This window comes from Plecotus auritus (genome assembly GCF_963455305.1).
Source record: "Plecotus auritus genome assembly, chromosome: 6".
NCBI classification, from domain to species: Eukaryota; Metazoa; Chordata; class Mammalia; order Chiroptera; family Vespertilionidae; genus Plecotus; species Plecotus auritus.
In genome coordinates, this window is record NC_137773.1 from 151259008 (window position 1) to 151277871 (window position 18864).

The following is an 18864-nucleotide window of genomic DNA, read 5'->3' on the forward strand; positions in this document are numbered from 1 at the left end:
TGTCAACATATCATTACATGCTGTATTATACTATATTATACATTATTATTTTAAGTGTTTCAATTGTAAGACAAAATTGAAATCTGAAATTTGGCATTATAATTTTTTTGCAATGATTTTAGCTTAGATGTAAAATTTGGCTAGTATTACATTATTAATTTGACTAATAATATTATGTGTAATATCTTTATGACATAGTTATTACTTTAAAAGTAATTTTGAAAGAAAAAACATATTTTTCCCATTTTATGATTTATTGAATTGCAGGTATAGTTATATATGTATTAAGAGCTTCGATTCTGAGTGTCTGTTTACAACCACACTCTTTAGAGCTTAATAGCTATGGAACATTGAGCAAGTTCGTTAAGCCTTGGGCAGACTTTTCCAGCATACCACAGGGGTTGTGAAGAGAATTAATTGAGAATGATCTTGGTCCTTGTGAGGTATTAGACATAATGTCTAGCACATAGTAGTAATTATTTAGGAAAGAGTGACTAATATAATTTTTATCTGCAATGCCATGGTTGATATATGTGTGTGTGTGTGTGTGTGTGTGTATGTGTGTGTATACACAAATGGAAATGAAGTCTTTCATTTGAGTATGCTACATTATATTTGTAGGTGTGAAATGTTTATAACTTCACAGGCTTATCTTTCTCCTTTATTGTTATTCTTTTTAGTACTTCTTAAATCCACATCTTTAAGACTTTTTTATTGAAGTATAATTGACATACAACATTGTATTAGTTTCAGGTATACAACATAATGATTTGACATTTACATTTCTGAGATTTTAATGTATGTAATTAACTAAAAGTTTGAAATAAATTGCATTTTGAGTTCTTAAAATATTAGTACAGGAATTTTTATTCTTATATCAGTTTATCACATAAATCCATCCTGAATTTTAAAATATTCTAATGCCATTTCTATTGTACAACAGTAAGATTGAAATGATTGTAAATTCTGTTTTAGAAATTCATAGTACAGAAAATAGACTGCAGTATTTTTCTTTTTCTCCCTAGGCTTGGGAAACAGTGAGACTGGAGTACATGGAAGATGCCACCATCATTTCTTCTTATAGGCAGAAGCTAATCAACTACTTCACCATGCAGCTAAGGTATTAGAAATACCCATATTGTTCTCCTATAACTTCTGCTACCCAATTTACGTCTGTGTCCTTATTTCTTTTTCTTATAACTTAATGTATAACATTTAATTATTACAAAAAAGATTAAATTCTCTCTCTATTTTGTTAATGTCAAAAGGACAAAAGATAATTCCATGTCTTTTAACACTATACTAAAGCTGTAAACTTAAGTAAAATCAACTTAGGATCACTTTATTACTTCTATTTTATTCCAGTTAAATAGCTTAAAAATATGAGTGTCTGTGTATATCGTTGTGTCCATTTGGGTCCATTGAGGTTTTTTTTTTAAATAATTCAATTTTAGAAAAATACCTTTAGAGTTTGTTTGGTGTCCCTGATTATAACTATTCATTTTCTTAGATTGGTAAAGTTTCTGGTTTTGACAATTAAAGAGTCAGAGACATATGTTAGATACAGTTTTCTTGCTTCAGCATCTGTCTGAAGCCTTTGGAAGCGATGTCATGGCAGGAAGGCACTGTTGAGTGTTGTCCCTTCTCTTCTATAGTCAGGACCCAGTGACCTGGAGAAGCGCAGACGAACTCCCATGGCTTTTTCAGCAGCAGGGAAGTAAACAGAGGTTGCATGATTGTCTTCTCAATCTTTTTGTGTCTCAAAACCTTTATAAAAGGTAAGGAACTTATATGTAGAACACCCTTTCCCAGAAAAACATATTGAAACAGTTGTTCTGCTTAACAAAGAAAAATAGAATTTTTAAATTAAAAATTAGTCCAATTTCAGTGCTACCTAAAATATAAAACAGTGTGGGAGGAATTTAAGACAATTTTCAAATTACCATGAGATTTACTTTTTTTTCCAAGAGAAAAAGTGAAACGACAGAGTATGGCTGTTTCATAAAATCAGAGCTAGAATGACCTTGAGACAGCTTCATACCTTAATCTTACATTTAAGCAGGTTTGACTCTGAGTCACGTGGAGAGGTGTCGTTTATGATATCTGACTCTCAAGGCCTTCAGAGACCTCAAAGTGTATCTGAGCCCTACAGAGAATCTGACTGGTGTTGAGTTTAAAGAAAGGATTACCCTTTAAAAATAAGTATATTGTTTTGTCTTTTCTGGTATATTTGAATTTGCCAGTGTCAGAACCACACCTTCTTATGGGCCAAGCTACTGACCTGCTAAGCCTGATGAGGGGGTTTTTCTGTCTCACTTAGAAATTTCGACATTTCTCATAGCAGCTGCATCATTTTTTTGTTCCTGAGTGCACTCTCAAGTTTCTTTGTTGTACCTTGTAACTTATTTCTTCATTCCAATTTTTCATGATTCCTTTGAAATAGGTTTCATTCTTTAGTTTACCAGCTCTCCTGGTTAATATCATCTACAGATAATTAAGCTTACTTTTATTATTCAATTCCAGGATGAAAATACAAAGTAGATATCCTATGACAGTTTGACTATGTTTCATTAGTTTCTTCTGTTCTAGTTTCCATCATTTAAAATCTGGTTTTGGAGTAACTCAAATTGATTATATATCATGAAGTGTCTAAAAGGAATTCTGATAAATTGCTGTTGATGAGTAGCCATGATGATGTTGATGGTAATAACCCACACTATGGAGATTTTCTATGTGCAATAATCTCCTTACAGTAACACCTGAGGCAGGTAGTGTCAGTGTCTCCCTCTCTGCAAAAGAGGAAGTTGAGGCGTAAGAGGTCAGACATCCTGTTCATGATCACGCAGCTGGGAGCGGTACACTCAGGACACAGTCTGAGTCCACAGTGTTACCGCACTACACCACACTTGCCTGCTAATAAATTGTCAATAACTTGATATGAATTCTGGCGTTCTCACTTGATAATGGCCTTTAAAGTTTGCTTTCCTCTAATTACTGTATTTGTTGAAACAGAGGACACTTTGCTGAGTTGCTGAGCTACTGGCAGTTTGTGGGCAAAGACAAAAGCGCGATGGCCGCCGAGTACTTCGATTCACTGAAGCAGTATGAGAAGAACTGTGAGGGCGAGGAGAGCATGATGTGCTTAGCAGATCTCTATGAGACCCTGGGGCGCTTCCTCAAGGACCTGGGCCTGCTCAGTCAGGTAACTGTAGCAGGAGTCAGAGCCAGGGTGGGTTTTTCCTGTTTACTCTGCTCTCCCTGCAGGAATTAATGCAGCTTTTATTTGCTGTGCTAATCAGGTGGTAGATCTTACACTTTTCTACTTTTCACTCACTTCAGTTGGCCTTGAATATTTTTTCCCCAGGCTGTGGTACCTTTGCAGAGGTCTCTAGAAATTCGAGAAACGGCTTTGGATCCAGATCACCCGAGAGTAGCTCAGTCCCTTCACCAGCTGGCAAGTGTGTACGTGCAGTGGAAGAAGTTTGGCAACGCAGAGCAACTGTACAAGCAGGCATTGGAAATCTCTGAAAATGCCTATGGCACAGACCATCCACATATTGCTCGTGAACTTGAGGCACTTGCAACTTTGTACCAGAAACAAAATAAGTAAGATTGAGATCACCAATACTCTGGTTTTATGGTGGGCAGTTACAGTTCTAAATGCACTCATGTGGTAGGCTTTGTTCTGTGGCTGGGTACCTTTCTTTATCCTATATCTTTTTAATGCATCATGTTCAAATACTATTTGTTGGTCTGCGTCTTCATGGGGTAAACAAAAAATTAGAACTGTAAGATCCATCTCTATCTGAAGATGAGTAGAGGATAGAGCATGGAGTTTGGAGTCACATAGTTGGGTTGGAATCTGGGCTCCCTCACTGACTAGCTTGGTAACACAGAGTGCATCATTAACACAAGGGCTACGAACTGCGGCCCCTGGCCAAGTCCAGGTGGCTTCCTGCTTTGTAAACAAGGTTTTACGGGAACACAGTTGCATTGTTTTCATTTACATATTGTCTATGGTTGCCTCCTCGCTTTGGCCGTAGAGTTCATTCAGTAGTTGAGATAGAGACTGCATGGCCTGCAAAGCCTAAAATATTATCTAGCCCTTTATAGACAAAGTTTGCTGGTTAGTGGTATAATAAAAAGTATCTATTAGATACCCACTGAATGCATCTTTTCCTCTATCAGAAATCATTTCTTTTGCTCCATCATAACTGATACATATTGGAATATTTTTAACTTTTAGAAATCTTGTTCACACAAATTTTGGATGAATTTCACATTTATCTTTGACCAAACATTTGCCTCTACAGAAGAAGGTGATATAGCAAGCTAAAATTTTAGATTTTTATTTAGATATGTTGTCCTTTAGAGATCCAAAGTGAATTGTATCAGTTAAAAATCTGTTATATGTCAATTACTTGGAGTACTAGGTTTGTTTTGTTAGATGTTGTTTTATGAAGAGTTGTATTAAAGATTTGTAATTCCATATAACTATCACTTCCATATGACAGTGCTGGTTTTAATAGCCAGAAAAAGCTTTATACTAGGTAAGAAGTGCTTTCATTTCACTGAAATATGGTACTTTGGACATGTTTCTTGTGTTTGACTTACTTTACTTTTTTTTTTAAAGATATGAACAAGCTGAACATTTTAGGAAAAAATCCTTTAAAATTCGTCAAAAAGCTACAAGGAGAAAAGGCAACTTGGTAATGAGAGTTTTCTTCTGTTTTGTGTTTTGAACAAAGAGGAAGAGAGCATCTCTGACTATCATAATATAGATGCATAAACCTCACAAGTTTTAAGAACTTTAGATTATAAGTGACTTCTAAAGTACTGATTAATATTTTTATTTATTTATAATGTGTTTAAATATTAATATTACTGAGAGGTACAACTTAATAGACTCTTAAAAAGTAGAATTACATATTGTGTTAATCATTTTGCAATTTATATGTACATCAGATCATCACGCTGTACACCTTAAGCTTACACAGTGTGGTATGCCAATTATATCTGGAAATTTAAAAAAAAAATTTAAGTGAAACCTAGTTCATTTGAAGGTTAGACTCTGGATGGTAGACTTGAAAGCTACTTCAATTGTTTTCTTTAAAAGGTTGGAAAATGGAGTAAAAGTAATTTAATTAACATTTTATGTTGGATTCAAATGCAAAGAAATTCTTACCTTTGAGAACAAAAAAATTATTTTCACATTTCTAAACTGCTAATAAAATCTAAATAGAGTATATTTGTTTTAACTTAAATGCCATGTGCAATTTTTAATTGAAATATATTTGACATATAGTATAATATAAATTTAAGGTGTACAATATATTGATTTGATACATTTGTATACTGTAATATGATTGCCATTGAAGTGATAGCACCTCCACCACATCACATAATTATCATTTATTTTTTGTGGGAATAATTATGATCTAGGTCTCTTAGCAAGTTTGATGATTATAATACAGTATTGTTGTCTATATTCATTATTCATTATACATTTGATCTCTAAGACTTATTTGTCTACTAGTTGCAAGTGCTACATGCAATTTGAATACTTGATGTTTAAGTGGTTAACAGTGGGATTGGTAAATATCTGCAAGTCAATTCTGTTTCCTGCTCTTTTGAAGCACTTTGGGATTCAGTTCACTTTGCTAAAATGTCTCATAATCATTTTCACAATAGTTTTTAATGAATTTTGGAATGTGATGCCATGTGGAAATAGGTGTATTTTCAATATCCATTATATTAACTTAGTGTGATATTTAAAATAATTGTAATCTTCCCAAATGGAACAAAAGGCGAAAGGATTTTTTAGAACCCCAGTATATTGTTTCAGAACCAAAGATTGCATTTACTTTAGTGATTGCTGTGAATTTTTTGTGTTTGCTCCAGTATGGATTTGCCCTTTTGCGTAGACGGGCCCTACAGTTAGAAGAGCTTACCTTAGGTAAGGACACACCTGACAATGCTCGGACCCTCAATGAACTGGGTGTTCTCTACTATCTTCAGAATAACTTGGAGTGAGTACCATGGTGTTTATAATGAAAACAAGTATCCATTTTTCTCTTAGGTGCAAAGGTGTTTTATATTTCTATCAAGTCACGCTAGAAGAAATCAATAGAAACCATGCCAGATTTCATGAATGATATGTTATGAACATAGCCACATTTAACAAAGACCATGGCATTTTTCTGCTCTTTTCTTTCACATGGTTTCTTCAGTAACTAAAAAGTTATTCTGTAGCTTCCTTAGTATTTTCCGTATGTTTATGAAAAGTGAGTTTGTGTGGCTATCATACATGAGACCTCATAGACTAAAGGAGAATAAAGAAAAGAATGTAGGTGGGTGCTACTTTTCTTCTTCAGTTTAAATGGACATAAAAGACAAAATGATAATATTAATTCTTTCTGAAAAAAAGTGTTTTGGGGCTTCTTTGGATGTCAGAAATATATAACAAATTTGATACTTTGGACATCAAAAAAATGTAACAAATATTTAGTCTACTTCACAAAAAGTTCTTGTATTAAAAATTATTAAGTACTAACCCCAAAGGGAGAAAGAGTGAATATCAAAATCTTTTGTTTGAGTTAGGTCTAATTATACACACACACACACACACACACACACACACACACATATATATATTATTGATTTCAGAGAGGAAAGGAGAGATATAGAAACATCAATGATAAGAGAGAATCATTGATTGGCTGCCTCCTGCACATCCCCTACTGGGGATCTAGCCCGCAACCCTTGGCTGGGATCGAACCCAGGATCCTTCAGTCCACAGGCCGATGCTCTATCCACTGAGCCAAACCAGCTAGGGCAGGTCTAATTATTTTAAAGGTATAAAAAGTTTGTTTTGGAAAATATTTATGGGTTCATTTTTTTGGAGAAGTGAAGTGGAGAAGTAAGGCAGTCATCCAAATGTTTCAGGCCTTCACACTATCAGAAAAGCATTTTTATTTTTAGAAAAGAGCAGGAAGGGAAGAGGGCTGGGAAAGAAGGAGGAAGGATTTTGAGCTGAATCCTTCATTTTAACTTCCTTGGATTTAAGAATAAAAATGCTTCAGTTCTCCACCTAACCAGGACTAGGAATTCTGATTTCTAGAGAATAAGCTGTTTAAACCTTTTCGGGGTTTTGCTCATAGAACAGCTGACCAGTTCCTGAAACGTTCCTTAGAAATGAGGGAGCGCGTTCTGGGACCAGATCACCCTGACTGTGCCCAGTCTTTGAATAACCTGGCGGCTCTATGCAATGAAATGAAACAGTATGATAAAGCGGAAGAACTTTATGAAAGAGCTTTAGACATTCGGAGACGAGCACTAGCTCCTGATCACCCTTCTTTGGCTTACACAGTGAAACATCTCGCAATCTTGTATAAGAAAATGGTAAGTAATCCCTGGAGTGCTTGCGTGTGTTTTATAATAGTATAGCTATTAAACCATAATTGCCATCAGCAACATCATTTGCCTTCTGATAGATTTTTTATAAGACTTTTAATTGATTTTTAAAGAGAGGAAGGGAGATGGAGAAAAACATCAATGTGATGAACATCAATTGGCTGCCTCCTGCACTCCTCCTACCCAAGATCAAGCCTGCAATCTGGGCATGTGCCCCGAGAGGATTCAAACTGGCAACCTTTTGATGCTTGGGACGATGCCCAAACAACTGAGCCACACTGGCCAGGGCTGGATAGATTATTTTCTATGAGCTTTTAAATCATAATGATATAGTTTTATAACAAATAGGTGAATAGTACATTTAAAAATATTATTTCAGACTTAATAAATTAAAGTGCTGGTTTGATTTTGTTAAAATACATTCTAAATACAAATGCATTCATCAGCATTCTAATTAAACTTATTCTCATATTACATTTCAGAAATTCTGAAATTCACCAGTGTTGTTTGCTGTGTTAAGTTATCATAGGCATAAATCACCCAATTGTCATGGCTAAAGGAAGAATTTTTGTAGTTGATTAAATAAGCATTTTAATTTCACTCTTCTCTTTGTCTACAATTAAACGTAATGAACTAAACACCATTCTTTGCCATAGGGTTCTAGCCAGAGTGATGTTTGGAACTTTTATAGCTTTTCTCCAAAAAATGCCAGAGAAGTTTGCTTTCATTTAGTGTCAGTAACAGAGCGGCGATAGGCTGTCTCTACACTTTGCAGGACCCTTTACTGGTCATGCAGGCATGAAGTTGTTTTAGTAAGAAGGCTCCGTTGTTGTTATTTCTCCCCAACAAGTAAAAAAGAAATAATTGGAAAAATCTGAAAAGGATTTGGTGGAAAATTAGTTTTTATTTTGATGCCATCTCCAAATTAGTATAGTAGCAAACATATATAAGGTGGGGCAAAAGGTTTATGTAAATAATTGTTTATTAATTATTGTATGACTTTCCATACAAACAACTATAAACCTACTTTTGCCCCACCTGTACTTTAATTGTAAGGTTTTTACTTTACCAGAAACAGTGAGTAATAATGGGTGATCCTAAAGAGCTTTCTGAATTATCAAACAAAATGTTTTATATTCAATATAACTTTACTTACATATTCTACTAGGATTTAGCTATCTTTAAACGCAACCATTAAACTGGGAGGTAATGCTTCTGAATTTTTTTCTCAAAAATTACTTTTTGATACAAAAGTTTATTTATGGAAAAGTTCTAGTCAGGTAATATTTATTGCTTTAATATTTTTGTTAGATTTCACTTTTGTGTTTTAGGGGAAACTTGACAAAGCTGTACCTTTGTACGAGCTGGCTGTTGAAATCCGGCAGAAATCCTTTGGCCCAAAGCACCCTAGTGTAGCTACTGCCTTGGTGAACTTAGCTGTTCTCTATAGCCAAATGGTAAGTTCCCACACTTTAACTCTTTAAAAATGAATGGTGTTTAGGTATGATATAGGTAAACATGAATTAGATGTGGCAAAGTAAAAATAATTAAAGGAAATTGAAGGTTATTTATCTACAAATGCTTCCTTTAGTACTTAAGGAATTATTGAAGTCCCACTCCTCTTAGTGTAAAGCACTGACTGTTTAGTTCATTGCATAGGCTGTTTATAATTCTGGAGACTCCCTACATCTCTCTATCTAATATTATCTTTAAGCTTCAACATTTGCCTTTGATGGGTGAGAAACAGGTATGGTACCAACTGGGCGATAAAGAAACACAAAGTTTGTGTTTATATAATTTGATTAAGGTCAATAGTTACCAACCCAGGTCTAAAGCCAGTTTCTCATTTTCTATTATTCTGTTTCTCCCATGATGATTATTTATAAATTAATCTGTTTATTCACATGTTTTAGGAGGATATTAACATTTTAAAAGTGCTTATTCAACTTGTCAGCTTAATCTAGAATACATTAATAATAATTTCATAAACCCAGAGAGTCCAAATAAGTGTTGTTAATTTTTTTAATAAGAGAAAACACATTGAAGCCTTGCCACTGTATGAAAGAGCATTAAAGATTTACGAAGACAGCCTGGGTCGGATGCATCCTCGAGTTGGAGAAACTTTAAAAAATTTAGCTGTGCTTAGGTAAGAATTTTTTCACTTTCCTCATACAGCCTAACTGCCTTTTAGAACATCTTTTGACTCATCATGGAACAACAAAAAAATACTTACTGCTGAATGTTTTTTCTTGGAGGTGGGTTGTTTCTGGTTGATTTCCTAAAAGAGATACAGTAGTATCTAGAAGTGAAATGAAGGCAACACGATGTATCTTGAGAGTTTATCATGGCAAATAGTGAAGGATGGTTTACATGTGCAACCAGCTGGGTCTGGAATAATATGAGCAATTTGCTGTCCTCAGAGCTCATATACCATGAAGTACATGTTGACTTCTGCTTTGTGTGTGTTCAACTCAGGACATAGACAATATCTGATTTCCCTTAGCAATTTCACTGCATCCTTCACAACAGTTTTAATGGTGTCCATGAGGTACTGAAATGTTCCTTAGCAGTACAAACAGAAAGGAAAAGAGTTTGGGTGTTCTATTTTTTTTTTTTTTTTGGTCTGTTTTAATAAATAAATGAACTGGAGGAGAAATGAATGATTATTCACTTTTTTGTGGGGCTTTTTGGAGGGGGGTATCCTATAAGGTCATTTAGAATTGTTAAAAGGTTGTATTCTGACTTTAAGAGGTTTTTATTTTCTCTCAAAGCTATGAAGAAGGGGATTTTGAAAAAGCTGCTGAACTATACAAAAGAGCGATGGAAATAAAAGAAGCAGAAACGTCACTTTTGGGTGGAAAAGCTCCTTCCCGACACTCATCGAGTGGAGATACATTTAGTGTAAAAACAACCCATTCTCCTAATGTTTTCCTTCATCAAGGACAAAGGTAGTAGCAGCAATCACAATTCACTGCAAGTGCGTATTAGAAGAAAATGATGAAGAAACATTTGGAACATTACAATTTAAAACTTACTAAAAATGTTTTTAAGAAATTTTATTTTTACTTTGTCTGATTTAAGTGGTATTTGTATTAAATTGTATTGGGCTACATTGAAGTTTGAGTCATGATTATGTCTGTTTTAGTTAAAAGAATTAACTTTACAGTTGTGTGGGATCCAGGGCTGCAGACGCTAGAATGCTAAGATGCCATGAAGAATAAGTTGGTCTCTGTTCAACAAGAGCTGGCAGAGCAGTTATGCAGAGTTCAAGAACTGCGTGATTCTTTTCATCTCTCAAAAGCTACTTTACCTCACCATTCCTTATGTTCCTTTTCAGCAGTAGTCTGGCCCAGTTCTCTACCTCAAAGAAAAGTTTCAAGGAATAAAGGGATAATGTTTATGAAAAGTATGAATTGTCTTCTGTAAAGTGACTAGTAACAGGAATCTCTGCTTTTTTTTTTTTTTTTTTTTCAAATTCTACCTTTTCCTTGAGCAGATTGGGCCAAGTCCTCTGCTTTCTGTGCTCTGTACATTGTATATTATTTGTCTGTGTAGTATATATCTGCATAATCTGAAGTCATTAATGCAGCAACAAATCAAACTTGTTGGCATTCTTTGGCCTTACCCAAAATATGGATGTGAGATTCTCCTCTATTTTCTTAAATGGCCTAAATCTGTCTCTCCATTTATCTCCAACTCAAATTAGTCTGCCTTTTATACTGAAAATTAAGTATTTTTATAGCTTTTGTAAATGTTGCCACATTTTGGATATTATTTTGTACCATCTATGTATTTATATATAATAAAATCTTCAATTTTAATAATTGGCAAAAGACATAATAACCATATTTCCCTGTTTTAAAATAAAAGTACAATTTTAAGTTCCCCTTTTTCTACTCAATACAAGAGGGTTATACAACTAAAAAATACATTACCAAAAGGACTGCATGTTGTCACTACTCGCTGAGTAGTTTGCTCAACTTGAACTTTGGTGACTGTATAGGCTTTTGGTGACTTTAAGGCCTGGCAACACACAGCGTGGTCCATGAACCCACCATCTGGAAGCCTGCTAAAAATTCACTCTTGAGATTCTCCCCAGACCTACTAAATCAGAATCAATTTAACTAGATCCCTTGATGATTCAGATGCACATCAATTTGAGAAGCAATGGTCTAACTCCAAGGCACTACAGTGATGACTTAAAAGAAATCAGGTAGGGTCTTATAAAGCAAACAGCCTTCTTCCCTCTTTTGAGAGACATTCAAGAGGAAAAAAAAAGATCAAATATGACCATAAGACATCTTTCTGAGTTTGCCAGCTATGAAGGGCACAAAGTAATTTAATTTACAAATATACCAAACATTGACTTTATAATTAAGCTATTAAGAGTTTAAAATTTGATTATTTGGTGATAATAGTAAGTTAATACAAGTAATATATTAAGTTTAAATGCCTTAATAAAACTGCTTTAGAAAATAATTTGAGATCAATATATTAGAAGAACCTTGAAAAAAGGCAAAACTAGCAAAAGAATAATATCCATTTAGTAGCAATAACAAAATTTGGACTTGAAAAACAGAGAAAATGGAAACTTTTCATATTCTTCAAGTTAATGTTATAGTAAAGTTATGGTAAAAATTCACTAATTACATCTGGTAGGTAATGACTATTTCAAAAAGTTTAAGTTTAAATATAATTTTTAAAACTATATTTAGATCATACTACATAATTGTACTACCAAATCAAATGTTTTAATATAGAATGCCTACTTATGAAGAAAAAAATAGCAGGGACAGACATTTCTTTATGTGTATTTGAGGTTCTCAAATTGGAATATTATGTTCACTTTAATATACACCTTCATGATGAAAAAGGTAGCTTTCAACAACTCATAGTTATAAAACTGAATTGCTAGGATCCAAATTATGGTAGTTATAATTTTATTAATAATACTTTCTAGAAAGGAATTAAAAAATGCCATTTGGGAGAGAAACCAAGATGGCAGCATAGGTAAATACCTGAACTTACTGCCTCGCACAACAACTTCAAAAATACAACTAAAAGACAAAACGGACATCATCCAGAACCACAGGAAGACTGGCTGAGTGGAAATTCTACAACTAGAAGGAAAGAGAAAAGCACACTGAGACTCAGAGGAGGTGCAGAAGTAAAGGCAGAGGTACGGAGGCATGAACACGGAAAGGGCTGGCAGCTGAATACGTGGCTGGCTTTTTCAATCCGCAGGGAGACACAAGCTCCCGACTGCTCTAAACTCCAGTTCCGGGTGAGACTCTGGGACCCAGACTCATACGGGGAGAAACTGAACTGTCTGGAAGCGGGCGGAACTCGAGGGCAGCTTTCTCTCAGAGGTGCTTGCAGCGATTACGGCGGGACACTGAGACCCTGGGCTTCTTAGGGAAGGGCTGATGGGAAGCCATTGCTGTTTGCTCCACCCTGAGACTCTGCCCCATCCAAGCTGTGCGCAGAAGCTTTTGCATATAAATGGCCTGGTCCTTTGAAATCTAAACTTACCTACCAAACCGCAGCTGAGGCAGAGAGACCCAGAACATCCAAAAGAAGGCCCAAGGCCCCACAGCAGCTTGCATTGCTTCACAGCTGGTCCTCATCTGGGCACCTCCAAAACCCAAACAAAGAAGAGGAATCTGCAGATCTCTCTGTAGCTCCTGCTGGGTGGCCTCAGGCAGAGGCTAAATTAGCACCTCCTTGGAGATCCAAGAGCCAATGTACCCAGGGGTCAGAGTAGGACCATCCAGATCACAACTCCTCAGACCCATAAGGGACACACTCAGGGGGCAGACTTGTGAGCACCAAAGCCTCACTGAAGCAAGTCTTGCCTCATAAGGGTGTCTCCAGCACAGAAGTTCTCCCAGCGTAGACACAGCTGATCCTCACAGCCAATTGGCCTGGAGGTCAATTCCTCCCAGTGATACCAACAACAATCAAGGCTTAACTACAACAAAACTGTGCACACAGCCCACAAAGGGGTGCACCAAGAGTGTCCACCTCAGGTAACTGGGGAGGCTGAGCCACCAGATCCTATAGTTCACCTAGCACACAAAGCCACTCTATCAACTCAGGGAAGCAACCAAAATGCGGAGACAAAGAAACAGGTCACAAATGAAAGAAATGGAGGAAAGCAAACGACTGGATATAGAGTTCAAAACCACAGTTATTAGGTTTTTCAAGAATTTTCTAGAAAAGGCCAATAAATTTAGTGAGACCCTCAAGAATATGAAGAAGGACCAACTTAAAATTAAGCATACACTGACTGAAATAAAAAATAATATACAGAGATCCAACAACAGACTAGAGGATCATAAGAATCAAGTCAAAGATTGGAAATACAAAGAAGCAAAAAACACTCAACCGGAAAAGCAAAAAGCAAAAAAAAAAATCCAAAAAGTTGAAGATAGTGTAAGAAGACTCTGGGACAACTTCAAGCGTACCAACATCAGAATTATGGGGGTGCCAGAGAAGAGAGAGAGCAAGATACTGAAAACCTATTTGAAGAAATAATGACAGAAAATTTCCCCCACCTGGTGAAAGAAATAGACTTACAAGTCCAGGAAGTGCAGAGAACCCCAAACAAAAGGAATCCAAAGAGGACCACACCAAGACACATCATAATTAAAATGCCAAGAGCAAAAGACAAAGAGAGAATATTAAAAGCAGCAAGAGAAAAACAGTTAGTTACCTACAAGGGAGCACCCATACGACTGTCAGCTGATTTCTCAACAGAAACTATGCAGGCCAGATGGGAGTGGCAAAAAATATTCAATGTGATGAATAGCAAGAACCTACAACCATGATTACTCTACCCAGCAAAGCTATCATTCAGAATTGAAGGGTAGATAAATAGCTTCACAGATAAGAAAAAGCTAAAGGAGTTCATCACCACCAAACCAGTATTATATGAAATGCTGAAAGGTATTCTTTAAGAAGAGGAAGAAGAAGAAAAAGGTAAAGATAAAAATTATGAACAACAGGGGTCTTGAAGATGGCGGCTGGCAGGACGGAGGTGAGGGAGAGCAAGTGAGTAAGTGAGGGTATGAAAGGAGAGTGTGTGGATGTGTTTGGTGTTCTGTGGGTGAGTAAGGGACAGTTAAACCCCGTAGGAGCAGCAGGGGCTGGCAGACCAAGCTCTCTTGGACAAGGAGAGACTACCACCACTGCGTGCACTCTCCAGACTGCAGGACTCTGGCACAGAGCCCACACCATCTTGAAGGGGAGAACGGCCTTTTTTTAGGAACTCATCAGCACCACCAACCAGACAGGCCTTGGAACTGCCCCGTGACCCAGCAGCCACTCCAGCCAAAATCCTGCTGCCCCACCCATAGACCCCTGGACCTTGGGACCTCCACCTCCAAAGGTGCACCACTCAGCAGCAGTAAGTGCAACCTCCTCCTCCCCAGCGGCAGAACTCCAGACAACACTTGCACGCGTTTCCAGCCGCGCAGGCATCGAGAGCACACCACTCCGTAGGCAGAGCCTGGGAGCCCCCGCAGGTGTGATTTTGTACAGACAAGGGCGTGCTGCCCCGGAGTAGAAATTCTGAATTCCCACTTCCTGAACAACTGCCCACGGACACCCCAGCTGTGCAACTTCAGTGCCAGGGCCCCTCAGAGTGAGTCAGAGCTCTGCGCAGGCAAAGGCACCTCCACACTCATGCATTTCCAAGGAACAGGACCCCTGAGCCCATCTATCCACAGCGCGCTCAGGGGGAGCAGCTGTGAGACTCTGCTGGGTGTGATTCTGCACAGACAAGGGTGCACTGCCCTGCAGTAGAAATTCTGAATTCCCTCTTCCTGAATAACTGTCCACATTTATCCCAGCTGCTCAACCTCAGTGCCAGGACCCCTCAGAGTGTGTCAGAGCTCTGCGCTGGCAAACACACCTCCACAGATGTGAATTTCCAACAGGCAGGCACCCTGGGCCCATCTACCCACAGGGCGCTCGTGGGAGCCACTGTGAGCTCTCCCTGGGTTTGATCTTGAACAAACAGGGGCACACTCCCCCCCGCCCCACAGTAGAAATTCTGAATTCACTCATCCTGGATACCTGCCCACAGGTGCCTCAATTACGCGGCTACACTGCCAGGGCCCTTTGGAGTGCTTCAGTGTGCCTCACAGGCAAACATACCATGGGTGCCCCTGTGAGCCGCCACTGGGAGCATGCGCATATCCACCACAGGTGCAGCAACAAAAGCTGAGTCTGCCCACCGCACAACTACAGAACTCTGGACACCACAGTCATGCCTTTCCAGAGTGCAGGCTCCCTGAGTCCCATCACCCCAACAGACAGTTCCTGGGTGCCACTGTGAGTCCCTGCAGGGCACGTGTGATTTCAATTAAGGGTGCAAGATAGCAAAAATTGGGACACTCCCCTCCATGGCTGCTGACTTCTAGACACCGCAGTTGTGCCTCTGAAGTTCCCAGGCCTACATCAAGACAACCCAAATAGCTCAAGTAGGGAGCTACACTAGATTACCAAGCCCAGGAGAACTGAGAGATTACACCAGGAGCACCATCCCCAAAAGAACCTGGATCTACAATTGGATCTACAATTAAAACATTACAGGAAAACATGGGAGGACAAAAAAGCAATCCCCAGAGGAAAGAAAAAGAGGAATCACCAGAAAGGGAGTAAAATGAAATTGAGGCTAGCAACATACCAGAGAAAGAATTCAGAGTAATGGTTCTAAGGATGCTCAAACGGCTGGATGACAAATACACACAACTCAATGAGAATTATAAGGAGCTGAATGAGAATGTTGCCAACATGAAAAGGAACCAAGAGGAGATGAAGAACGACATAGCTGCAATAAAGAACACAATGGAAGGCTTAAACCGTATACTATAAGAGGCTGAGGACCGCATCAGTGAATTAGAAGACAAGGTAGGAAAAAACACACACACACAAACGCAAATGGAAAGAAGACTTAAAAAGCAAGAGGAGAGCCTAAGGGAGCTTTGGAACAACACAAAACGAAACAATATTAGCATAATAGGGGTACCAGAAGGAGAGGAAGAGAAGCAAGGAATAGAAAACCTGTTTGAAGAAATAATGACAGAAAACTTCCCTGATATTGGCAAGAAAAAAACCATGCAAGTCCAAGAAGCACATAGAGTCCAAACAAGATGAACCCTAAAAGACTGACACCAAGACACATCATAATTAAATTGGCAAACACCAACGACAAAGTAAGAATCTTAAAGGCTGCCAGAGAAAGACAGAAAGTTACCTACAAGGGTTCTCCTATTAGAATATCAATGGATTTCTCAACAGAAACACTCCAGGCCAGAAGGGAATGAAATGAAATTTGCAAAGTGATGCAAAGCAAGGGACTGAACCCAAGAATACTATACCCAGCAAGGCTATCATTCAAAATTGAAGGTGGAATCAGGAGCTTCACAGACAAAAAAAGGCTAAGAGACTTTATCACTACCAAGCCAGCAATGCAAGAATTGCTAACGGGACTGCTGTAAAAAGAAGAAAGAGAAAGGCAAGAAGAAACACAAACATTAAGGAAAAATATGACAACAAACATGTACTTGTCAATAATAACATTAAATGTAAATGGATTAAATGCACCAATAAAAAGACATAGGGTAGCTGAATGGATAAGAAAATATGACCCATATATTTGCTGTCTGCAAGAGACCAACCTCAGAACAAAGGATTCACACAGACTGAGAGTGAAGGAATGGAAAAATATTTTTCAGGCAAATGGAAATGAGAAAAAAGCTGGGGTTGCGATACTTATATCTGATAAAATAGACCTCAAAGTAAAGGCCATAATAAGAGATAAGGAAGGCCACTAAATAATACTAAAGGGAGCAATTCAACAAGAAGATATAACTTTGGTAAACATATATACACCCAATACAGGAGCACCCAAATACATAAAACAACTTCTGGAAGATATCAAGGGAGAGACTGATATCAATACAGTCATAGTAGGGGACTTTAATACCCCACTGACACCACTGGATAAATCAACTAAACAAAAAAATCAGCAAAGAAACAGCAATCCTAAATTACACACTAGATCAGATGGAATTAATTGACATATTTAGATCATTTAACCCTAACGCTACAGAATATACATTCTTCTCCAGTACACACGGAACATTTTCAAGGATAGACCACATATTAGGACACAGGCAAAGTCTCTTCAAATTCAAGAAGATAGAAATCATATCAAGCATCTTCTCAGATCACAATGGCATAAAACTGGAAATAAACTACAATAAAAACAATCCAAAAAATCAAACACCTGGAAACTAAATAGCATGCTATTAAACAATGACTGGGTTACCAGAGAGATCAAAGAAGAAATAAAAAACATCATGGCAACAAATGACAATGAAAACACAACAATCCAAAATCTATGGGACCCAGCGAAAGCAGTCTTGAAAGGGAAGTTCATAGCTCTACAAGCCTACTGCAAAAAATAAGAAACAATGGTAATAAATTATCTAAACCTACAACTCAAAGAGTTAGAACGAGAGCAACAAGAAAAGCCCAGTGTAAGCAGAAGGAAGGAAATAATAAAGATCAGAGCGGAGATAAACGACATAGAGACTAAAGAAACAATACAAAAGTTCAACAAAACCAAGAGCTGGTTCTTTGAAAGGATAAACAAGATTGATGAACCTCAAGCCAGGCTCACCAAGAAGCAAAGAGAGAGGAACCAAATAAACAAAATCAGAAATGAAAGAGGAGAAAAAACAACAGACCCCACCTAAATACAAAGGATTGTTAAAAAAAATATTCTGAACAACTTTATTCTAACAAACTGGACAACCTGGAGGAAATGGTCATATTCCTAGAAAAATACAACCTTCCAAACTCAATCAGGAAGAATCTAAAAATCTCAATAGGCCAATAACTATGGAAGAAATTGAAGCAGTCATCAAAAAGCTTTCAGCAAACAAAAGCCTGGGGCCAGACGGCTTCACGGGGGAGTTTTACCAAAGATTCAAGGGAGAACTAAAACCTATCCTCCTCAGACTATTCCAAAAAATTCAAGAGGAAGGAACACTTCCAAGCTCATTCTATGAACCAGCATCACCCTAATACCAAAACCAGATAAAGACAACACAATGAAAGAGAATTACAGGCCAACATCCCTCATGAACATGGATGTCAAAATCCTCAACAAAATTCTAGCAAATCGGATCCAGTAGTACATCACAAAGACCATACACCATGACCAAGTAGGATTTATCCAAGGGATGCAAGGATGGTACAATATCCGCAAATCAATTAACGTGATACATCACATAAACAAATTGAGAGATAAAAATCACATAGTCATATCAATTGATGCAGAAAAAGCATTTGACAAAATCCAACACCCATTTTTGATAAAAACTCTCAGCAAGGTAGGAATAGAAGGATCATACCTCAACATAATAAAAGCCATAT

At 37.4% G+C, this 18864-nt stretch overlaps 1 protein-coding gene across 3 annotated transcripts in view; it reads left to right on the forward strand.

Annotated features, from left to right (window-relative positions):
• Positions 1-11296, forward strand: part of NPHP3 (nephrocystin 3) — a 39021-nt gene extending 27725 nt beyond the window's left edge. The window contains exons 18-27 of one of the 3 annotated variants that reach the window (XM_080672198.1): positions 1026-1120; positions 1656-1778; positions 3013-3202; positions 3365-3606; positions 4634-4709; positions 5902-6029; positions 7161-7401; positions 8745-8870; positions 9444-9559; positions 10185-11296. In XM_080672198.1, the coding sequence (XP_080528324.1) occupies positions 1026-1120; positions 1656-1778; positions 3013-3202; positions 3365-3606; positions 4634-4709; positions 5902-6029; positions 7161-7401; positions 8745-8870; positions 9444-9559; positions 10185-10365 (1518 nt within the window). In that variant the 3' untranslated portion in view covers positions 10366-11296. Of the gene's footprint in view, positions 1-1025; positions 1121-1655; positions 1779-3012; positions 3203-3364; positions 3607-4633; positions 4710-5901; positions 6030-7160; positions 7402-8744; positions 8871-9443; positions 9560-10184 lie in introns of those variants that run through there. The other 2 variants (XM_080672199.1, XR_013960812.1) reach the window with 2 other exon arrangements.
• The last annotated feature ends 7568 nt before the right edge of the window (positions 11297-18864 follow it).